General features: G+C 36.5%; 1 protein-coding gene across 2 annotated transcripts in view; it reads left to right on the plus strand.

Annotated features, from left to right (window-relative positions):
• The window catches only part of PIK3C3 (phosphatidylinositol 3-kinase catalytic subunit type 3), a 67211-nt gene that overhangs the window by 36577 nt on the left and 5497 nt on the right, over positions 1–25137 (plus strand). For both annotated transcript variants that reach the window (XM_048291407.1, XM_048291408.1), the window contains 2 exons: positions 7544–7712; positions 13239–13329. In XM_048291407.1, coding sequence (XP_048147364.1) covers positions 7544–7712; positions 13239–13329 — 260 coding nt within the window. The remainder of the gene's footprint in view (positions 1–7543; positions 7713–13238; positions 13330–25137) is intronic.

Consider the following 25137-nt stretch of genomic DNA (forward strand, 5'->3'; position numbering starts at 1 on the left):
GGAATGTCTTTTTGAATTTTTGTTCGGCTTATTTTTACTTGCTTGCTTACTTTTGAACTACCGCTTCCCTAGGAGTTCTGATTGCTTGAATACCTTCATTACATAGTGGTGGAGAATTAAGAGTTGTGGTTAAGTGTTTATTATGAAGCGAAACATTTATTGAATGAGAAACATTTAAATAAAAAATGTTATTTGGAAAAAGAGACCATCCACATGGAATGTTTGTTAGTTACAGGTAAAGCTGAAGCATATACTGCTTTTCACCATGATAGTCTGTCTGAAAGAGCAAAAGATTAACAACTGGCCGTGATTAGGGTAAAAGGTCTTGCTCTAAGCTCATGGGGGAACAACTAAAGCATGGGTGTTTTACCTTAGCTGTTTGAAAATGTAGAAACAGTCATTTAAAGATCTGTCTTGAGAGGTCTCATTTATCTGTGGTGGTGAATATAAATCTTTTCATAGCAGGCTCTGCTTGCGTGCCGAGAGTAATAGCTTAGTGTTTTGATTTGGGGTAAAGTGCGTCTTACCTGTCTGTGTTAAGAAGTACAGCGCAGTTGCTTTGCTGGAAGAATTTGGGGAGTACAGCAGAGGGCAGTGCAGATCCATGGTACATTCCAAGTCTGAAAACCTGTGCTCTGTCACAAACTGAGAGCTGTCGTGAGCTATCAAGAGAAATTGTAATGTTCCCTATGTTCCAAGTACAACAAAGACTTGCTACCAAGGCTTGCTTCTTGCTACTGAGAATCCTTTAGCCTTAAGTTGGAAAAAGCTAATTTCATTCTTAAAGAATCATGCTCCAAGTACCTCCTTCAAAATTATATGTCTCTATATACATGCTTTCTTGATGATACTTATTTAATGAATTGAAGGTTTCCAGTAGGCTAAAGAATGCTGGGTACCACCTGTGGGTTCACATATTTCTTGTATATGATTACATTTTATTTGGCTCAACATTTCAGTTCGGTGAATGTAGCCACATCTCTTAAGACTCCTTCCAACAGAATTGGTGCATCACCTTGTAACATACAGATGTCTGTGCTTATACTAGAGACAGTATAATTTAAATATTAAGCAATGGATACTGAAGTTCATAGAAACAAATTTTTTCCTACACATTAGAAATTTTTTTGCATGAGATGTCAGTTATCTAATTAAATAATTTCTGCTGTCTTTCATTACTCTTTTATGCCTATAGTTCTAGAAATCGAGTGACTTTTTTTGTAGTAGTAGTCTTAAACAAGACATCTAGATTTTCAGGTTTTTAAGTGCTGTGTCATTATACTTCAAGGACAGCTGTAAAAGTGTGTTTGGAAAGAGATGTGGGGAACCTTCAGTCAAAACATCCTTATCTGTCAGTAATGTTAAAAATTACAGAAAATACTTGTATCAGTTTCATAAATGTGCTTTGACTGGTAACCTAAAGGTCACATTACATAGTAAGTATTGCATGATAGGGATATTTATTTTCTCTGAAAACTTTGAACATTCTACTTCTCCTGGAGACAAAATGCATTATCAATTGCTCTGTGTTTTAAAATCTTGTTTCCAAATCTGTAGCAGATACTACTGTGACTTGTAAATAACAAGACACTATTTTTCAGCTCTGTGCCCAGGTTTAGGCAACATCAGTGCCTCCTTTTAGGATTACAGACTGATTTATTTATTGAAGCTGGCATCTGGTTTAACAGCTAATGTTCCTTTACTTGCCTTGGAAGGAAGATCTCGCTGGTTGTGAAACTGGATTGTGATATACGAGGTATAGCATGTTCAGTTAACTTCCATGGAATATCCACAGGGCTAGTATATTGCAATTATGCCATGCCTTCCCCTGAAAACACTTTGTTCTACAGTTCTTATGTTCTCTGATTTGATTGTAGAGTCAGCGTCTAGGTACTAACAAAATACCCAGATATGGATGTCTTCATATCTGCTAAGCCTTTTGTAAATGCAAGGCAGTTAGTACAGTCATAAGTAGAGTTAGAAAGTATTACAACTTTCATAGATAAGTGAAGTCTCCTGTCCCATTAGAGTATCTTAATAATTTCAACTTGCTTTATAAACATGCAAAGGTCCATAAGTTTTCACAAAGGTCCAGGCTATGTGTAGATATTTTAGGATATCCTAGACATTCAAATGGGTTTCTTGAGTAGCAGTGACTTTGTATGCTTACTCTCACCCTAGTGATGGCCAGCTTATCTTTCAGTAACCTTTGGTCACCTGCATGAAAATTCAAGTTCCCAGTACGAGTTCCCAAAGTACAGGGGTTTTGATCTGAGCCGTACACTTGAAATTGCTCTGTACCAGGAGGGAAAATTGCTACATGGATAAAATGAGGTTATTGATATCTAAGAGCAGGTCAAAGACTGGGTGCTCAGAACTTGAAAACCACATTTGCTTTTGGCATCGTGTAAATAGATGAAAGAACTGGGCTGTCTTCTAATCCTTAGAGGTAGAAGTGTGGTTTTTCTTCAGTGTGAAGTACACCAGTTGACACCACATTTATTCTTCAGTCTTGCTTAGAGAGCGTTGTCAGGTAAAATAGCAAGGACCTGAACAGATTCATATATAAAATGACACCATGTGTTTGTACTTCCTGTTTTTCAGTCAAAAAAATCTATCCCAGAGCAGGTCTGAAGATGGTAGAAATGGAAAACCTGTAGGATTCAAACATTCACTCTGTATCAGTACTTAGACAAGTACATTGTTAAATATATTTATTAATGTTACAAAATACTGTACTACGTAAAATACAATTTTTAAAGATTTTTTTTTGTGTTACTGGTCTTGATAGAGGGACATCCTTATTTTTAAAAAAATGAAAACTAATGCATACTTTTGTCCTTCAGATTTCTCTCTGGAATTCCATTTTCTATGGTGCTTATTGCAAGAAGAACATAACCTTTTAGCTTTTGATCTGCTAAAACACTTTCTCTTCCAGGTAGCTTGAACAGCGTTTGTCATCTAGGAACATATATATCAGACTTATTTTTTTCTTATAATATGCCTGAATGGAAGGCATTTTGAGAATGGACAGCTTGGGGGAGAGAGGTGGGTTATATGTAATGCTTAAGACAAGCTGGGCTCTTACCAGTTACATGGGTGACAGTGATAAACTTTACGTCCATCTGTTGCTGCATACTGACTTTGAAACCTCTATCCTGAATAAGTTCTTAAAAATTCATATTACTTTCATTGTTGTGTACTCTTGGAAAAGTTGTAAGATGCTGCTGATGAAAATTATCACAATAAATTAGGCATTCTCATTTTTTCATCATGCCAATGCTCTGTTAGCAAAAGAGAAATTTTGACAGTAGCATCAGAATTTCCTGGGAAAGCCAGAAAAACACCCCATCCATCCAGTCGTTTTCATCAGAGGAGTTTTTATCCTATTGCTTCAAATTTAAAATAGGAATTCAGTTAAAATAATCACTAAACTGTACATTTTTTATATAGGCCAAGTTAAAATAATAGTGGTGCTTGGGGGTTACAGAAAAAATAGTGAAATTCTGGAGGGTTTTGTGTTTCAGTTTGTTGGGTTTTTTTTTTGTTCTTCCCTAACAATGGGAACACAGTAGTTTGAAATAATTTGCTTTTTTACTGTTAAGAGACAACTGCCACCAGAATTACTTTATTTCAGTAATTGCATCTAATTTGCTTTGTTATCTGCATTTTGTTTAAGGTTTTCAGAGTTCTGTCTGGTTTTCAGTAGTTTTTCCTAGCAAAATGAAACAATTGCTGTGCTGCTCTATAGGAAGTTTCTCCTGTATTAAAATCTAGGTATTAACAGTGAAAGTGATGGACAAATCACCCTCTCCACATGCAGACAGGTGTTACTGGCTGTTGCAAGCACCAGGTATCAATTTTTAGTCTTTACAGGTCCATGGTTCACTTAATCAAAGATCACTCTCAAGGCTGAAAGGAAGTCAGATGGACTTTGAAATCCCTGGTGCCCTGACTGGTAGTCAGAGTAACTTCCATGTTTCGTGCCATTTCCTTGAAGTAACCAGTGGCCTGTCCTCTTTATTCCCTATGTTAGAAAACCAGATGGTGAGTGGAAAAAGGTAGTCAAACTCATAGAATAAAATAATTTAAAAAAAAAAAGCTCAAAAGTACCCAACAGTATCAGCTTTTAGATTTTGATTTAAATGATTTTATATGTCCATGCTGTTTAGTCCTGGAAGCTTCTCATTCTCTTAAAGTCAGTAAATGCCTTGTGTCTTGCTTTTTCTACAGTAAAATAAATGGGGAGTGCAGGATGATTTCTAGTGCAGTGTTTTAAAAGATGAGATCTGTTTCACCTGTTGCCTTAAGTAACTCCTGGTTTTAGTTTAAATCATGACTGAAACAAAAAAACCCCTCACCTTTATGATTTAGCAGTCATTTAGCAGTATTAAATCAAAGCAGAGGTCCAGTTTTGTCTGTAATTTATAGGAATGTCTGAAGATTAGGAGCCCTTTAAAGTAAGATTTAATAAATCTGAAGAAGTTTGGTCATGGTAAAACGTGATGGTCTAAGAGATAGAAGTGTGTGTGTTATGACACTCACACTGTTACTGAAGGCAGGACATGTAATTGCTTTGTAAAACACAGTAGTTCAAAGCCTTTAGGAAAAGTAGTGTGGCACCAAGTTCACATGAAGGCTGTAGTACTGGGAGGATAGGTGTTTACTGTATATAAGTACCATTATATGAGTATGACCTGTTACTCACAGGGAGGTAACTGATACAGGTTGTAGAGAGGCTGTCCCTGGGGATACTCAGGAACTGTCTGGACATGGCCCTGGCTAAGGCACCTGAGTGTCTCTGCTCAACCAGGAGGCTGGGCCAGGTGTCCTCCAGAGGTCCCCTTATTCTTGCAATTGGTTTTATGCTCAGTAAGAATTGTCACATTCATTAATATAATGAAAGTGGAATATTCAGTGTTACATCCTGATAGAAATGGTACTTGAGATGATCACTTCATATACTTGCAAGCTTTTTATCTTAGTATTAAAAAAATTATAATCATTGAGTTTGTTAACTTGATAAATTTATTATTTATTAACATAAATAAGAATATAAGCATCACCTAATTTTCCTAATGAACTAGCCAATTTAATTTGTCCAAAGCAGGCTTGTTTTTTACTTTTCAGCTGTTAAGTCCTCGAGGGTAACATGAGTCAGGTTTCTCTGTCGAAATCTCTAGACCTGCAGTGCTCCCTCGGGCTGCTCCTGGTGTAGCAGCTTTTGACAGGCACCAGGGAGAGCCTTTTGTCCCTGTTCTGTAACATGGTGTGCTGGCTTAATTGATCTTGCAGGAGCTGGATTAAAATTAGTCAAGTTTGTGTTTAGTACACAGGTTTTAAATGTTTTATATATATTTATTTAAATATGAGCTTGTACATAGCTTTTGAGTCAGCCTAAAAATCAGCTGAATTTTGAAGTACAGCTAGGAAAGCTATAATGTTAATGCAGGTTGGCCTCATCTCTCTTTCTAAGTGTCTATCACTCAATTGTTGAAATATTTTTGAATGTTTTAGATGTCTTTGTTACCAATGTAAATTATTAATTATCATCTTTTATTCCCTATCTCCAAAGAAAACTGAAAAAAAAAAAATATTTACTGCTATAAGAGTTACTGTTTTATTCAAAATGTTGTCCCTTGACTCTTCAAGGTGGCAGGTTTGAATAACTGAACAGAAAGCAGGTCCCCAAAACTTTTTAGTTAAAGATTTTTTCTAGCTTAATGATGGAAGGGTTCTATATGTGGTTGCTTCAAAAAGTTGGTGTACAAAAATGAGCTCTAAAAGAGTCTCCTCTACCAGCCCAGAAGAAATGTATTGAAGGAAGGCGCCTTTTTTATAGCAGTTAGTTATGCAAAATGTAATGGTTGTGGCATTTATCAATCAGCAAATACTTTGCCTCTTGTTCAGGATCCTTGTGATCTCTCTTTGAAATTGGACTGTTGTGGAATTCGTTTCTTGGATTGAAGAAGAGTGCTTATGACAGATCTCAAGCAGCCTTTTCTATTCATACTACATTATTATTCAATGAAAGAGTCAGAGGGGTGATTAACTGAAAAATATGACTGCTCCATTTTTTTCCAAGAGCACCAATAATAACCTAATCTTAGAAAATCTCAGAATGAATACAAATGCTGCAGGTTAAAGTAACCCATAGCAAATACACCCCTGTCTGTGATGCTGTTCAGTTGCACAATTCTGAAACAGGACTGTATCTTCTCTGCTGTCTGTGTTTGTCTAGATAACAATCATGCTAATAACTTTCTGCCTTCTTGTTTAAAAGATCTTCTATCTTTTATCTGCATGCATATCTGAAGTCTCACCATCTTTTTGTAATGTAGTTCTGGTGTGGCCCAAGTCATTGTTTAAATTACACATTCCAAACTGAAAATACATTTGTAGAACACTTTCAAAGATTTTTTTTTTGCTTCACATGGAGAATATTTTCCACTTAACTGAGTCAAGACTGTTCCTAAGAAAGTGGCCACCTAAGAATTATGAATTGTTCTACTTTTATTTCTATTAACATAATTTTTCTGTATTTATAAAATATTTAATCCAAATAGTTTACGTTTTTTGAAGTTGCTCATAAACTGAAGTTTACTAAGAGAAGTTCAGTTATTCATCTTGCCACTGATAACATCTCATGCATTGTTGAGTAATATTGAAAGAGAGCACTCTGAATTTTCCCCAGTAAATGTATGAGCATTATGGTGAGCAGCACAGCAGGCTCTTGATAGGAAGGGCAGTTGCCTTGTGCATTTGAAGACAGGAGGCATATACAAGTTTTTGTCAAGTTAATGCTGCAGAAGTGTTTTAAATGTAGTCAGTTGAACTGAGAAGGGAAAGGCAGTGATTGATGCAATTCATTTTAGTACTGAAAAGGCTATGACAAACTTTTTGGTGGATTTGAGAGCCAGTTTCAAATTTGGAGTCGTAGTGATGTTTCTTAAGTGTATTTCAAAACTTCTGATCATTTTTGACCCTACTTGAACAACTCAAAAGACTTTTGAAATAGCACTGAAGTCTTTTGTTGTTCAGTTCTTCGAAAGATTGTTCATATGATTATGAGTCTTACTTTCTCTTTGTTATATTAGTTGTAGGTTAAATTTACCGTATTTCATACCACAGCAACTAAATGGGAAACACACGTTGCATTGCTTTAAGTATTAATATTTAAATTTGCTAACAAATTGTAAAGAATGTGCAAAGAATTAGTAGTATCTATTATGTAAACTGTGCATTTAAATATCTACTGACCAGTTTCAGTATTGGTTCAGTCTTTGTGAATATACTCAACATGTATAAAAATCAAAAAAGCAGGAAAACAGATCTTGTTAGTACTCTTAATGAATTTGAAATCAACTTTACTTCTTTAAAACCATCATTTCAAGTTAACAGCTGAATATAAAATATTTACTGTTATAAACCTTACAGAAAACTTCCTGGGAGCTGCTTACTATCTTCTTAATGATTTTATTTTTCTAAGTTTTGCATCAAGAACTGATATTATGTTCAGAGTTTGCTTTTCCATCTTCTACAGGTAAACTGTTTCACATTGACTTTGGTTATATTTTGGGCCGGGACCCCAAGCCCCTTCCTCCCCCAATGAAGCTGAACAAGGAGATGGTGGAAGGCATGGGAGGCACCCAGAGTGAGCAGTACCAGGAGTTCCGTAAGCAGTGCTACACAGCCTTTCTCCACCTCCGCAGGTAACAGCACTGGGTTTGTGCCAAAACTCATTAGAGCCACTCTAAAGCAGGAGAGGAGATGAGTAAATGAATTGCTGAAATGTTTCTGTTGAAAATTCAAAGCTTGTTTAAACATGAACACAAGAATTTGTATGAAACAAAGGAAAGAAAACATCACAGTGTTGGTGTAATGTGGACAGTGAATGTAATTGCTCAAGTTAAAGCTCCCAGTTTTGCTTGTTTAATAGCTTAAATAGCTTCATTTCATAACTCACGTGGGATATTAAATTATATTTATTTTTGGGTATGTTTTTGCCCTTAAGCTTCTTATTCTGTGATTATTGATGATGAAGGAACTGTCATTTTAATTTAAATCTTTACTTATTTGCTGCTCTATTCTCCTCCGGTTCAAATTAGTGATGATCAAATTCTTTGGCTTGGAGATGACACACACATATGCTTAGTTCAGTTCAGCTCCTGTGGGACAAAAATTAGCAACTTGTAGTGACAATCCAGCATGTTAGAAATTTCTTTAAATACCCAGAATTGTGGCAGCTAAAAACTCTTTAGACTCTGTGTCTGTGGATCAACAGATTGGTAGGTCTCAGATCTCTTTTAAATTTGGAATCTGCTTCATTCTTTGGCAGTGACTGTATTACTTACCCATCTACTTTCTAAGCCAAGTAGCTCATACTTGTTCTGTTTGAACAGAACACAGGTAAGCACTCCTGGTCTGTCCAGGCATTTCATTTAGCGTGTCTTCAATGAAGAGGAAAGATTTTCACTTTAAGATCATAGATTACCTAATGTAAACCTTTGAATATGTGTAAGAATTTGGAAATATGGTAAGCCTATGTGAAAAGTATATGTAATATGAAAAGCAGCCACTGATTCAAAATAAAATGCTGCATGTAGTTCTCCACTTGATAAGAGGAGGAAGACTAAGGAGTTGGTCTAGAAACTGACATTATTAATGAGTTAAAAAGCCATTCAACAGTTTGAAAAAAATGTGTCATGTTATCAGAAAGCAATATTTGTGGCTTCAGAGAACAATCCAACTTCTGAACTTTGCTTAAAGCTGTTTTTTAATGCTGTATTTCTTATTTGTCATATACTTGAGTTGTTTTTATTGTTTAAACCTAGCTGTTTCAGTGGAAACGTCTGTTGTGTCAGTGAAAGATTATTCATTGAATTAATTTATGTAATGATTTGCTACAAAGATCGTCATTAACTGTGTAGTATAGTGGTAGTTTGGGTATACAACTAAACTGTAAATCAAGATGGTTTCATTTTTAATGTCTGGAATTGTAATTTTAGCATCTCCAGTATTTGTTCACTTTAATAGGAAAATATTTTTAAATGTTTCTGAATTCATATCCTTAAGGCTTTCAACAAAGATAATGTATGATAATATTAAAATTACTGTAACTATTACTTTAAGCAGATAGAACTAAAAATAATTAAGAATACTTGTTGAAAAAAAGAATAATTGGATGTGGAACACTTTAGTTCTAACAGTTCTGCATATTGACAGAAACCCACTCACAGACGCATTTTCTGGCCGAGTAGTGTGAAATCATAACTTCTGATAGCAAACTCTGTCATCTCCATCAGACTGTGCTTTATTTTAGTTCTTTATTTCCATGGGGAATAACCGGTTCTCTACATATTTCAAGTACTGTATCTTGTTGTATCAGGATTCCTGGTGGAATGGATGTTCCATAGTGAAAAAAAATGTAAGGAATTTTAAAGTTACAAGTGAAAGAATAGTTTTGTTTGTTGTTTCTGGTTGTAAGCAGTTTGGCATATGATCATTATTGTATGTTTTTTAGTTAGTTTGGGGGATTTTCTTGGTGAGTAGGGGCTAGGGAGATGCTTTCTACTTTTCTGAGCAACAGTAATCAGTTGTGTGCATTTGTCAGCAGTGCTGTAGTGAAGGAGCAGGTGCTGCATTCTGAATGTGTTTCAGGGCAAATTGTGGCTGTCAGGAGGACTTGTATCTTCACTTGGGCTACGGCAGGCTTTTATGCTTTCGTTATAATTGTTGAGCCTGTTTAAAGATATTTAAATCCAGCTGCATGTCAGCATTTCATTTCCACCAACAATTCACTGCTTACACATCTTCATCAGGTTCCACAGAATCACAAAATGGGTCATCTGTCCTTCCTCCCTGCTTTAGCAGGGTCATTCCAGAGCCCATGGCACAGGGTTATGTTCAGAAGGTTCTGGAATACCTCCATTGAGGGGAATCTCTACACCCTCTCTGGGTAATCTGTTGCAGCAAAGAATCCTGTCACAGCATTTCAGAGTGTTTTTTCCAGAGTGAGGCTCTAGATTGTTTTGTTCCCTCCAAATTCCTTCCAAGGGTTCCCCTGCATTAGTCCTGTGAGAAGTTTGCTGTTCAGTGTGAGTTAGTGGGCATAGGTAAGGGCAAAGGAGTAGGAGGTAACTAGGGACAGAAGTAGTAGTTTGGGCTGAGATTTTTTTCTCTGTGTGGATGGGGTTGTCCAGCTGGCTGGAGCAGAGTTCTTCCCCAGTCTGTTCTCAATTTAGTGGATTGAGGGTGCTGTCCAGATCTGAATGGAAACGCTGTAGGCAACAAGTGGAAAGCTGTGCTGTTCCTTTGGAAGTGCTGTTCCTTTGGAAGGGTTGTAGCTAGGCAGTGTAGGGTCTGGATAGTCTTCTAAAAGTTGGGATTAGATGGTGAAGAGGGAAGAGCAGAAGTGAAGCTGAGTGGGATCAGGTCCATATTCACTGAGTTTGGACTGCAAGAAAGTACTTTGGGAAGAATAAATGTCATTTATTATAGCTAACAGTGCCATGACAATGATTAGGGAGTATACATGCTCTTGAAAAGAAAAATGAGTCGTGGAGGATCCCATGTTCCACTGAAAGAAAAGTAATATCCTTAAGGCATTTTAAACTTAGGAATTTTTCAGTTAGACCAGATAAGCAGGGCCTTAGTTTGGCACTGCAGATAACTGTATACATTCCTGTCCTTGTCTTTTCAGTGGATGTTTGTAGCTTCAAATTTGGTAGAGTGTTGCAAAGTCAACAGCCTAAATATTTGATTGGTTTAGGACATCTATGTGCAAAGGGCTGGTAAGTATTGAAAAAAATAAATAAAAGAATGCTGAGGATCAAGCAGGTATTTGAGATACTAACTCCTTGAAAACAAAAGTTGCTGTTCTCAGAAAACATAGCAATGAGAATTTGACCTTTTGTCTGATGTGGGTTTCTATTTGATATATGAGACCTCTTCTAGGTAGAAGTAGGTTTTTTGTTGAATTTCTTTAACAGTACCTCGTGTTCAAACCAGAAGTTAATCAACCTTCAGTGCAGCTGAATCCTCATTTATTTTGTGAGTTAATTTGTACTGAGTTTGAGGAAAGCAAAGAATTATGTGAGAAGGATTTAGGTTTGGGTGTAGGTACTTAATTAAACCTCCTCAAAACTAGAAAAACCTGGTTCAGAGTTTGTTCTGGACGTGGATGGATGTCAGCCACTCCACAGGCCTTTGTAACATAGATGTCAAAGATGAGTGATATCCCCCGCTTGACAAAGGTGTTTGCTTTTTACAAGTCAGACTCCTAACTCAGGTGATTCAGCAAAATCTCTCCTCTTAGATGAGTTTGGCCTGTCAGTTCCCCAGCTGTGAACCTCATGGCTTATTTGCCAAAGATGGTGCCTGTGAGAAGGATGGCAGTTGACTACTGAGTTACAGAAATGCTGGGGGGAGGTGCAGAAGGCAGACCTGTCGATAATATAGTGAGCAATTCTTCCTTAATTTTTAGGGGGTTTTTCCACTCCATACTCCCCCTCAGAATTATTTTTTCTTGATTTTTTTTTTTTTTTTTTTTTCCCCCAAGTGAGGTTCTTCAGATGATCGTATGCATCAAGAATCAGAAGACTTCATTGTGTGGAACAGAACCATCTCTTAACTGGCATCTAACAATGATGCATAGACCTTCAAAATCTTTTTTTACAAACCTCCATCACATAAATAGCTCCGATATCCTGTAGTAAGCTCTTATCCTCTAGGCAGTTGAAGAGCAAAAGGAACTCTGAGACTTTGGATTCTGGGTCAGTTTGAAGGGCAAGCTATTGACAGAAAGTACCAATAATGTAGGAAGAGACTTGAGAGTGTGTACCTGTAGCATTTAAGCGCGTTTAAAAAGAGATTTGCTGGTTTCAGGCAAGCAGAAGAAAAATTCATTAAAATCTGTGGTGTCTGTTTCTAGCAGCAGAGCAACCTGACGGACTGCCAGATTTCTTAGCCAGACCCGAAACAAAATGGTAGAGTTAGCTTTACCTCATTTCTTTTAATTTGTCATAAAAGTAATTTTCCTGACTCTAGCCCCCTGACCCTGAGAAAGTGAAGCAGAACTGCTGAAAGAAATTAGGCACTGAAGATTTCTAGCCAAACCATTGATTTTAGGTGCTCTTGTTATAATGTCTTAAAAGTTATATTGGAATATGTTAGGTAGTGTTTGTTCCAGATAATAATTAAGCATCAAGAGTTTTTGTTGGAATTAAGCTTTTCTAGAGAGATGGTTTTTTGAGCAATATTTACTTTGTAAAATACAGCTATGAAGCAGACCTTTCATTTAGTTGAAATACTTCGTATTCCTTGTGGTTGTCAGCTGATATATATTCAACAGCTTCCTAATAAACAAGTTTTGCTGCTAAGAATTCATTTTCTGTCATCTGTGAAGCTCCTGGTTCTCTTACCAAAGCAATATTTCACATGGTGAAGTCAGTTACATATTTTGTGTCTTAAAGGGAACTAGATCTTTTTGCAGAGGAAGGGGAGTTTCAGTTTGTGTTGAACAGCTTGAAAATTGTGCTTTGAAAAAGCAACTGACAGCTAATTTTCTGCAAGGGCAAAATGGTGTTCTTTAGAAAAAATAGTCATGAGTGCTTCCAACACCATTTTAGAGCTGAAAACTATTCCGTGATTTGTCTCTTTTAATGGTTATAGATGACATTTGTACTTCCTAAGTGTACTGTTCTACCACTATTATTGGAGCTTAACCGAGCAACTGATGACTTGGATCTGGTCAAATATTTAACTTGTTATGTCAAAAGCCCTTGCAGTGATTGGAAAAATAATTTTTCTGTTATTATGAAGACTTCATCTCTTTGAATATATATCATGCTGCTGTATGACTTCTTAATAAAAAATAACCTTTGAATCAGTATTCTAGCGTGTTTGTCCTACCAGAGGTAGAAAATGTCATTAAAACTTAAAATATATCACAGTTTATATTTGATGTGTCTCTGACTAAATGTTCTGACAATTTTGGAAAATTGTAACAAAATCAGAGCACTTTATTCACTTTTGGCAGTTTGAGAGATTCTGAAGGTTAAACTTTTATAGTTAATGTCAGTATCTTATGTTCTTTAACATAAATACTTTCAATTAAAGTATTAAAAAGGGATCTCTGAAGCATTAGCAGTTCACTGTAAGATGATTTCTTAAATTGTTTACAAAATGTCTTTTGTACAGTTTACAAAGTGCTTTACCTCATTTGCTCTTCTGCTTAGGTATTCCAACTTGATATTGAATCTATTTTCCCTCATGGTGGATGCCAACATTCCAGATATTGCTCTTGAACCTGACAAGACTGTAAAAAAGGTAACGGTGAAGCTTTCATTGTCTTTCAGTAACCCAGGTCATCTCACTATGAAATTTTCAGTCAGTCGTGATGACTTATTTGTGTCTCACCTGGAAATACTTGCTCCTGTTTTATTAGCTTTGAGCAATTTCTAGAATCATTGAAGTTAAAGATAGGAGAGTATACTTGGAGAGCACTTAGCATATGTGCCCATGAATACAGAATGGCTTTTTGTCGTCCATGCAATGCTGCATGCTCTGCTCTGTTCCAGTGGGTATTTTAGCTAAAAATAGTGTTCCCACCTTATCAAACTTAGGATAAGTGAAGTGGTCAACACTGACTATATCATGAAAGATTGTTCAATCTAGTCTAGACCTTTAAGTCATGGATGGTTTTATAAAACTAGTCTTATTCTAGAAATAGAACCAGTCTATCAAAGATTTAAAACCAATAGGCTGGTATATCTTCATCACCAAGAAACTTTTGTTTATTTTGAAGACAGACTTGTGTCCCATAATTCTAACTTTGTCCTTTACACCAGCTTGAGTCATTCTTCTCCATTTGGTGTTTGAGCAACAGTTGACGTGAAAAATACTGTATACATGTTCATCTAGATTTCATTACACTTACGTTTTAGACAAATGTTGGCTTTTTTATAATCTGATTTATAGTGAAGGGCTATCTGTTGTAATTCCCCAAAAGACTTTGTGGAGCCTTTGTATCCAATGGAAATTAATTCAGTGTAATTTTTATTCAAGAAGCGGTTTGTCTCCCAGATAGGCTGTTCTTCACTGTTTTCAATAAGCTATGATAGCAGAGATTCAGAATCTTCAAATAAATATTTCATCTTCTAATATAATTTCCTTAAAACTAAATTGTGACTCACACAAATTTTTCCTTTTCCCTTCAAGGATCCAAGCATTTCTGTTTAGAGTTTCTTGGTTTCGAATTGTTACAAAGAGTTCTTGTAGCTATTCAGTTTCATTTCCAGGAAGCTAAGTTAGCCACAAGTGCTGCATTTTGGGGTAAAAATTACAATCTTCCCTCCACTTGACTGTTTTCCTGAGAAAATGACAGCAAATTATTTCCTCTTACCAATATTTGAACCTCACCTCTGTCCCTATATGTCCTACAGATTGAATAGGTTACTTACATAGAACATGAGAGAAAAAAGCCTAAAGTAGACAACTGAAGTGGTTCAATACCTGCCAGGTTCTGGAAGTAACTACAGTTTTGTAGAGACACCTTCTTCGCAAGAAAGAGATCTTCCCAACAGTATGCAAGTCCTATCTTATGAATTTCATCTTTATAAAGAAGATGTATTTGGCTCTGGCTACCCATTGGAAACAATGCATGATACAGTAAGGAGGGAAAGATCTTTTAGATTGCAAAGTTTACAAATAGATGCACCATAAATCCTAGTAAAATTTGAAGAATGCATCAACAGGCAGAGCAGGGGCAAATTTGGGCCAAGTTTGTGGTTGACTGAAACAGTCATCGGGAGTTCAAACCAGTGGTTTCATAGAAGTTCAGAAGTGCTGGTTCTTTAAGCAAGTTTGAGACTTGGCAGTGTATTTTAATCTTGCTCATTGTGAGTGCAGAGTTCCTTGTCATTTGATCACAGAATCCCAGAATGGCTTGCGCTGGAATGGATTTTAAAGATGATCTCGTTCCAACCCCCTGCCATGGGGCACTTCCACTAGGCCAGGTTGCTCATGTGACAGTGTTGTTCATCCTTGCATTCTTGTGAGCTCTGATGTTTTTTACCAAGAGTCTTCCAGCACTTGCTGCTAATTAATATGCAATATCTTTGTTTCTTATTAGTATCTTGGCATTGCATTTTATGGTGGAAAACTCTCCAGAAATGCTTTCCAAGGGTATATGCTTTCAGTTATTAATGATAATAGGATGTTGGGTTCTGTAAAATACTTGTAAGTAAAATACTTGTAAAGGATGGTTTTAGTATAGCCATATTTGAGTATTTCAGACACTTCTAAAACTCTTTTACTCTCTCTAAATTTCCAATATAATTTTATTGACTTAACAAATCAAGATACAGAATTGAAAGCCAGAAAGTCTTTTCTACAGCTGAGAAGTATGTTACAGTTCACTTACGTGCAATAATTAAAAATCAAGATTATATAAAGCATGACAGCATCATGTGCATTTGGAGATCATGGAAGACAGCAAAATGTAAAAGGAAATTCAGAATCATAGAATATTCTGTGGTTGGACGGGGACCCACAAGCATCATTGAGTCCAGCTCTTGAGTGAGTGGTCCATGTGGGATCAAACCCACAAGCATGACATTACCAGCGCGCGTTCTGACCACCTGAATGCTGAATTAGATCCACTTTGCTACTTCTAAATTTCATTACAAAGTAGAAGTGCTTTCTTCTCATGAAAAGCTTTCTTGTTACATGACAGATCACTGTTAGATGAAATGCAGCAATTAGTTACTGGGATCCTGAGCTCTGACAGTGCTGCAGCTTGGTGAACTGTGACTGTTATCCTCATGGGAGGTTCCAGGCAGTCCATTCAGAGAGGCTTTAAAATGTGAAAGCAGATAGAACTGAACCAGTAAGGCAAGTGTTTCTGATAAGGAATGCAAATCACTTTGAGAGGGAAAGATCCTACTTCCCTGGTTCTCTTAAGTTAATTTACAGTGTGCTTGTTCCTTTAAAAAAAGAAACAAAACCAAACCCACACAGTAAGGAAGATAGACAAATAGTTCAGCTCTCTCAAGTTTTGTTATTTTATATGAACTTTCAATTTTTTTTCTGACAGCTTATCTATTTCTGATCCCTGTTGACAGTTCAGGTTTGGTCTTTTTGGTTCAAAGCTATCCTTTGAATATACTCCTTAAATCTGTGCAAAAATAATCCATCATCCTGGGATCCCTAAAGAGTGGGTGAGCAGAGGAGCCTTCCATAAAATAGTTGTTGATATTATGATTTACTGGATGCATATGACAATGTTCAAAGTTCCTGGGACAATAATTGTTTTCTTTAATTCTCAATTTTTCATTTTACTATTCCACTTAAAAAAAAAAAGCCCTGAAAATAGCTGTAAATGGGCTAGGATCAGAATGACCTTAATCTGTTATATAACAGGTCATTGTTGTTTGGGTTTTTTTTTAAAACCGTGCTAGAAAACTCGTTTGGGGTATTAAATACCCGTTCCCCCATCTGAAGTCAGTTATAAGCTTTGTTGGGACTAATAAAAAAAAGGAACAAGGTGCCTTGCATCTCTTGGGGTGAGTGGCAAGTTCATTCAGTCATTTAACAAGGTAATACTGTACTTTGTTGTAGGAAAATTGAATAAATGCTTTCAGCATCTCAATTGATTTTTATTTTTTTTGTTAAAGCTTTAACAAAAAATCCATATATATTTCAACAGACTCAAATTAGGTAAAGATCCATTTTGGACTGACCTGCAAAATTAAATTACCTTTGATGTGTGAGACAAGTCAATAGCCATTTCAACCATGGTATCACTTTCATGGAAGACAAAGGTGGAGATTTACAAGTGTTTCTGTATCTAAGGAGGTGTCCTGGTGAAGAGTGGAGGTGAAGTTTGTCGCCAGCATTTTCCTCATTGGGGCTGTAGTTGCAGCACTCATTCTCACTTTTGTGTAGAGCCCTTGTTTTGCTTTAGGGTCCTGGAGCCATTGAGGCTCTGTGCTAGCAGGCAACAAGATAGGTTAGCTTTATCTCAGTTTGGAGATTAATTGGAGTACTAGTTTTATGATTAAACTGCAAGGAGAGTAATTTTGGGGTTTGTGAAACAAAGGACTCTTTATTGAAGTACTCCATATATATTATATAAATTATAATTCCTATTGAAATACTACACTGCAATTATTTTGTCAAACAATTTGTTTGGCATCGAGATCTTTGATACTGGAACTTTTCAGTGGGTATAGCTGTGCTGCTGTTTTGAAGTAGGCATGAATTATTTTAAAGGCTATTGCTAAAGAAGGACTTTAATGGTCACAATTTTGCTTCCTCAAAGTGAAAGCATTACAATACCAGATGGTAGCTGAACTCCCAGTCTAATCTTTGTCTTCACAAAGGGACATCCTGTGCCACCAGTAGGCAGGGAGGTGCTTTGCTGGAAGTGTCTGCCTGCTGGTTACAGTAAAGTATAAAAACTGCATTCAGAAATAATTTCTGCGTTCCCCTTTTCTAAACTTCCATCAAATAATCGACTGTGCTCTTAGAGCCAGAATGAAAGTTTGATTTTAGTAATCGTATACATATTCTAAATAAAAATAAAATTTGCATTTAGCATATGGTAGTGATGCGTAGAATAAAATAAATTGAAATAAAATAAAGAATACCACTTTGATTTTCCATGTCTTGATTTCTTGTGTTGTCTCTTGTCATTTCCTGTAGTGCATAGGTCTATAGTGCATAGGCAATGGGATGCTCAGTAGTTAGTTAAGAGAAGATGTTGGAAGTCAGCATCCTTGGACTTTCTTACATTCAGTCAAAGACAGAAACCAAGTAAGATCATAAGGAAACTTCAGTGAAACATGTCCTCTTCTGTGAGGCCTTGTTTGAATTGAGTTGTGATTACATTTATTTAAGAATTTCATACTGATATGTGAAATTAGACCTTTTAGAAAAATCTGAGTAGAGAAAATATTCTTAAAGACTATAACTACTAACCTGAGGAACACAGACAGACTTTTTTTTTTTTCTCCTTTTTTTTTTTTTTTTTTTCAGAATTATCGTCTACCATCTAATAACAGCGGCATATCCCAGGGAACTCACTGACAAAATGCAATTGTATAATCAAGCTTAAAATCTAACAGAAGGCATATTGTCCAAGTGTTGTTTCTGTCCAAAAGTTGTGAAATGTCGTGCGAGAAACACAGATTGAGTGGAGGCAAAATTGGAACAGCAGCTTGTGTCATGTACAACGGTCTGTAAAATAAGTACAGATTGCACCTCTTTGACAAGGTTTATTGGCACAGGATCGTGTAAGCACATCTAGGTGCTCTGTTCTTATCCTCCGTGAAGGAACTTCCACATTCTTCTTGTTCAAAAGAGAGCAAACTACACAAACCGATTTTACTTACCAGAGAAAGATGTCAATGGGGATAATTTTTTCCTGCTACCATGAAAAGAAACAGAAATTCCTGAGGGCTTCACCTGAAGATACAGATTTAGAGCACATCAGAATTTGGCAGTACCATCTTACTTGCTTTGAATAGCATTTGTTTTCAGAAATTAAATCAGTGTTGACCTTAACAGTGCATTCTCACAGCTAAAATTGGACTGAAAATGTGTGAGTCAGCATTGACCTGAAAACAAACAAAGCTCTGTTTGAAGTTTCACAACTGTTCTTGGGGAGCATATGGAAAACTGGTTTCTGAACCAGCTATCCGCTGGCAGTGGGTATACACAGTATCACCCAGTGAGTATACCCAGTATTTATGGAAAAATAGGCAGTACCTTTCAGTTGCAAGAAAAGCTTGTTGTACTGACTCACTTCCCTCACTCCAGGTTTTGATCGCTACTTTTTCCTATAGGAAACCCCAGAAAAACAGGTATTATCAACTGCACAAAATTGTCTCCTCAAACCTGGAGAAAACCTTTTCAAAATCATGATGTTTAGTTTTATAGTAAAAAGCTTGTCAATTTTTGATCAAGAAAAAGTAACTGCAAAGCTTAAAATTAGTTGCCTTTTTGATCCTTTCATCTCCTTTTGTCCTCTCCATACTATTTATAAAGAAAGCTGTCAGTATAGTGTGCTTCATCTCACAGTTCATGACACCATCTCCTACTGCCACTCTCTGATTTAGGCTTTTCTGAAAACCTGGCTCAAAAATGTCACAAAATGAAATTAAATTGAAAAGTAGCAGAGGATTCTCCTCAGTTTGTGTCTCCCTTTCTGTGGCCTCTGAGATAATTGCCTTTAAATTTTCCACTCTTTGCATATGCTTTTCCATTTCTCAGATTTCAGGATAAAGACTGGACTGAAATCTTTATATTGACTTGTCAATGCATAACTGATAATACAATGAAGATATTTCTACACTCACTTTTTTTCCTGCCACTGCTCCTTGCTTTTCCATTTCCAGGACAGCTGCAGTCCTAATTGCTAATTGTTGGGCTTTTTAAAATTAGCCAGTGCTATAAATTCTACGTAGTAATGACTAAAATCTGGAGTCAATTATGTAGCCAGTTTTGCATAAGGAAGAGGTGCACTATCACTCTTCAGATGTAGCTAATGGATTCAGCATTTGTCACCTCCTAACTAAAAAGGCTTTTTATTTTTGTACAGGAAAGCCAGATGGTTTTTATCTGTCCTTCATAGCAGGTTTGACCTTTAAATGAGAAGTCATCAGGGACCAGTGATTCATTGGCAGACAAAGGACTCAGCAGGCATTAAAGGACAGTGTCCTGATTGACTGAGCTCTGTTTCAGATGTCCATTGATTAAAGAAGGTGCTGCAAAGATGCTGCATTACAGGCGAGGTTATTGTGTGTACAGACAGCACAAATACCTGGCTCCCATAAGCAGGAGCTTAACTGCTGTTTGTGAAAGTAGCCCCATTCATTTTGATAGCACCTTGGGATAGACACAGAAAAGGCTGAAATCAAGCTGTCCAGAAGAGAGGAAAGGCATCTATCTGTGGGCTGTAATACTGAGAGCACCCTCTGTGTTTCCAAGGCTGTGTGAACACTGATGGGGGCTCACTGATAAGAAAATGATCAGTGTAACTGTTTGGAAAGTAGCAAAAAGAGAGAGCAGACATGTTTTGTTCTTTTAACATTAAATATATCATCAAAGTGAAGTTATTTTTGTTCTACAGGTATAAAAGCTGAAGCAGAGATGTGGCTGGAGGTACAGAAAGCTTCTGAGCTAACTTTTTTCTAAACCTGAGCTAATTCTTCCAGGTTTTTTTAATCTGTCTTGTAGTGAAACTCACACTGCTTTCCCCCTCCCCTGTGCTCTCCAGTCAGCCAAAGGATAATTGAGAGTTGAGTTCCCAAATTAGTGAAATGGAAAGGACTTTTTAAGTTGGAGCTTGTTAAGCCTTTTTAGACAGTGGATATCTGTCCCTTTGCACCTGACCGAAAATACCAGTATTTGTTAAAAGGTGGTGCTAGGAAATCTTCCTGAGATTTATTAATGCCAGTAGGAAATTTACAGGAGAAGTAAAGTCACTTTTGCTTGATTAGAGTCTGTTTGTTTCTGTAGTCGTATTTTCTTGCTGCTCTGGGGAGGTTTATGCTTTGTAAAAGTGTCACATTGACATGGAGCTTATTTTGCTTCAGCAGACGTTCATCTGTCTGTCCATTTGGGTAATGACGCTGCAGCTGCACACCCCGCTTTTTTGTTTCTAGGCTGTTGATTTTTCATGCATATTAATTCATTTCAAAATACTGAAAAAATACTAAAGTTGGAGTAAACACCAAATCATGAACCAAGTGTGAGAACACTCTTGTGCTTCTGTTGCTTTATATCACAGTCTCTAGTTGATTGTAAGTTTTTGGCCAGTATGGTAAGATTCTGAGCTGGAACAGTGTCACCTTTGAGTACTGTAGTGGCTGAAACCCTGATTGTCACAGAAGTTCAATTTAGACATGTTCGCTAACATCTTTGTTGTCTTTTATTTAAAAAAAAAAAAAAAAAATTAGAGAAGTCTACATGGGCTTGTTTACCGCCTTTTGTTCAAATTGAACCCTTGGAAACAAAGACTGTTGTCAGAATAGTCTCTCAGACAAAATTGTTCATGCAAATAAAGCATCTGAATAGTTTATGGTGTGAGTTGTTAGGACAAGAAGCAACAGGAATAGCAGGAAAGTATTTACTGAAAAAGATGAAATGCGGTAAGGATTAAGCCAAGCACTTAATGCCCATTTCTGCCACATGAATATTGCATGCTGACTACATAATAATTACAAGGCAAAACAGTAAAAATAATCTTGAAAACTCTACTATTTTTTCTTTTTTTGCTGTTAATTGATCTTTGTCAGGTTTTAGTAGTACTTATATCCCATGTATATTGTGAGCCACTGGAAAAGGACACCGAAGTTTCTCGTTAAAGCAGCTGAAGTTAGAATGAGCAATCCCATACCAGTGTGATAAAATTACATCAAACACAAGCAGTGTTGTTTAATGCTGCTGAAAGAATACTGGAGCAGCCACAAGTCTTCAGAATGGCTGACTTGGAATTTGTCTGAAAACTTACCAGGGTTGAGAAAGGGTTCTCATATGTACACCTTCTGTGTCACCTCAAAATACATTACTACTTTCTTCAGTAATTTTGCAAAACAGAGCTACAAGTGTTCATGGAAAATGGATTTTGATGCTGCTCTAAGAGTATAAAAGCATCCACAGAATTTCTAAAGTTAGTCATAACCTTTAGCCTTAAGTACCTAATCCATTTCAGGTAATGTTTTACGAGTGAGAAGATGGTTGCTAGTGAAAAAGAAAAATTCCTGAGTTTAAAATGGTGACTGTGGTCCATATTGTACAGTAGGTCAGATTTGAGGACAAAAGAAAGTCCATACAAATCTGCTCTTTGGTAGAAGGGAGGGAGCAGTCTTGTGCTTGGGGAACAAAATGTTCAAGTGAAAACTTTGGAACTCTACAGGGAAGTGCACTTACCCACAGTAGTACTATTCCCAGCTGTGTCTTCATATGATTTCTCAATCCTAAGCCTGTCACACTTCCAGAAATACAAAATAGCCAAAGACAGAAGGTTGAACTTGGAGATTCATTCAGCTGAATGAAGACACTGGCCTGCCATTTTCTCAGACCTTTAACTACCATTTTTAGTAAGATGATTAGTGTTTTCTTGAATATTTCATCTCTTTTTGTCTTCCTTTTCTTTGTATTTTACACAGTTCTGTGGGGGTTACTGGGAGTTTTCTGAGTTTTCTGTCAAATCATAGGACATCTTTGATGCCATTTTCCATACAATACTCAATTTAGTTCTTCGTGAAGATACTTCAAAGAAAAAAACAGAGTCTGAGTTTGCCATCAGTTAATGTTGCCTGTTATTCTGGTAGATGTTGTGCTTCTTCCTCTGAGTTAGCTTTTTGGGATAATCATGGTGTGAAGTAGTGTTTCTTCTTGTTGCTGTAAAATATTTTTTCCCCTTTTTTGGTTTGTTACCTTGCTTAGTTCCCATCCTCTGTGAGATTGTGCTGCAGGTGATGATCATCTTCTTTTTGCATTAACAGTTAAGCCATTAAATGCTTCTCCCCCCACCCTCACTGTATGTATTTTCTTCTTAACTGTCCTTGATGTTCTTTTCCCCTTTTAATTTTTGTCTTTTCAAAAATAGAAGCAGTATCAGGGTAACTGACAGAACTTCCTTACAAAGTGCTTAATATTTAACTGAAGTACAGCAAAATTTCTAGTCAAACAGTTTCATATAACTCTTCAATCTGCTTTTTGTACACTTTGATACTAAACTATCCACTGTTTAGGGGGATAGGAAGTGGACAACTTTAGTTTCAGATTGAATGTCAGTATCTTGATAGACTATACTTACTGAACCTCTTCATCTTTGGAACACTCAAGTTCTTCTGTTGAGATTTAATGTTTAAAACCAGTATTTGTGTATCATGTGGGGTTTAACGTTTCCTTTTCTGGAAACAAAGCAGAAGTTCAGCTAGATTCATCAAGCTTATTTCTCCTCTGTTTTACAAATCCTGAACTATAACAATGCACTTGATTTAAGTATCAAAGTGGGAGCTATAAGTAAATCTTCAGGTGGGACATCTTTGATGCCTTCATGGTGGTCTTCATTTGTAAGTGTGTAGAGTGAGATAATTGTATCTCATCAGAATTTCAACCCCCAAATTCACCGTTTTTTTTACCACCATGCAAAAATCTCTTCTGTTGATCTTCTCTGTGAGAAACTACAGGCTTTTAGAATTCATCCCACATTGGAATTCAAGAGATTTCAATTACGAATTACTATTGCTTTCCTACAGGAACTGTAAGTCAGTGTGTATTAATCGTGCTGCTGTTTCAGCTCAAGAGGTAATTTGTAATTTTTCTCATCTAGGTTTCACCAATGAGTTTTAATGCAGGGCTGAAAAACTTGCATGCAGAGATCTAATACTGGGCATCATTTGATCCTTCTGTTAATTGCCAGCTGATTGCAAGATCTAACCATGGGTGAATTTCTTTGCATATATATCAGTGTGCCAGTGTGTTTTGTGGGAAGTGGGTTTAATTAGTCATTAATTCCATAGAATGAAGCTGCATCTTGATGTAACTAACTGCAAAAATTCTGAGAAGATCTGGCATGAACAAATGAGAAGATTGCCAAAGTGTTTGATTACTAAAGTTGTGTAAAAGAGCATTACGGTGATTTTTTTTCTTTTTTTGAAATTGGAGTTAATGATTTTCCTGAATTCTCATTAACATCACCTTTTCTGTGAGCACTAAAATAGATCTGAAAGAAATCTGTGCTGTAATTTGGGGATGTATTTAAGGTTTCGCATAATTGCAGGCATGTGAGTAGTCCATTAAATTCCGTTGGATTCTACTGTGCGTCATTCACTGTTGAAAATTTCTGATGTGGGAGTTAATAAACTTCTTTCTCATCCTGTTTGTTATGAAGATAAAAGTTCTTCATAACAAGAACTTCTTGGAATATCTGCTGAATCTCTCAGTGTTAACATGGTTCATTGAAAGTTGGAACTTTTTTGGCTTGATCCATTCTTTCTTACTGATCAAACAGCTTTTGGAGAGGAAGTTGAGGAAAAACTCACTTTATGCTTACTTCAAACAGCCCAGCAACAGAGTTACAATGGTATTTTGAGTGAAGAAACTTCATGATTATAGAGCTCTTTTCCAATAGAAAGGATTCTGTAATTCTATAATCTTTACATACTGTGCTGGCTAACTTAGCCTTTTTATTACAGTGCTGAAGGGCACTATTTTGGAATATATTGCCTTTGAAAGGAACACAGAGTTACAGTAAACTGAAATCAATTAACACTGCACTGAAATCTTGGAGCATTTTTGTTGTCATAAAGAGGGTGGTTGAATATGTGGTATCCTTGGTGCATAGAAAGCATACAAAATAAGACATAAAGGTAATATCATCTCACAAATTCAAATTGTTGAAATAACTTGGCTCACATTTTTGTCAATGGCTAAAAAACAGTGAATTCATGGAAAATGTTCAGGAAAGACTAAGATTCTGTCTTACAGTCACAGTCACGAGAAGGTTAAGAAACAAATCATTTGATATTTCCCTATATGAGAGAGATTTCTGATAGACAGCTCTTTAATATAAAAAGTTTTAATGAGCTCAACTGTTTGAGATGGAAATTGGACAAATTCAGATAGCAAATAAGTCACAGTTGTTAAACAGGACAATTAATCTTTGAAACAATTTACCTAGGATGTGAAACATTCTGACTTGGCATAAAGATAGGGTAAAAGAGTTTGTTTGATACCATTTTATCTAGTTCATTATGCAAGAGGCTGAAATACTTGAATATTATCACCTCCACAAGAGCTTGCATTGTTTGAGATTTATCTTTATGAGAATAAAGCATGTGACTACATGGCAGCAATAAATCTGCAACTAATGTGAATTTGCTGGGCAATTTACATATTGTTACCAGCACTACTTTTCAAGGTAACTAGTACTTCAAATGATGAGGATAGTACTGCTTAGGCAGTGCTAGGATCTAGGCTCATCAGAAGAGATTTGGACAGGGAAAGGGATAAAACCAGGCTCAATGGAGTTAGGGCTGGGTAGCCCTGTCTGTTAGGGAAAGTTGCCATCTGGATCAGTTCTGAGTGGTTTTCTTGGAATTAGTTGGAAGTCACAGAAAG

This window comes from Corvus hawaiiensis, chromosome Z (assembly GCF_020740725.1).
Source record: "Corvus hawaiiensis isolate bCorHaw1 chromosome Z, bCorHaw1.pri.cur, whole genome shotgun sequence".
NCBI classification, from domain to species: Eukaryota; Metazoa; Chordata; class Aves; order Passeriformes; family Corvidae; genus Corvus; species Corvus hawaiiensis.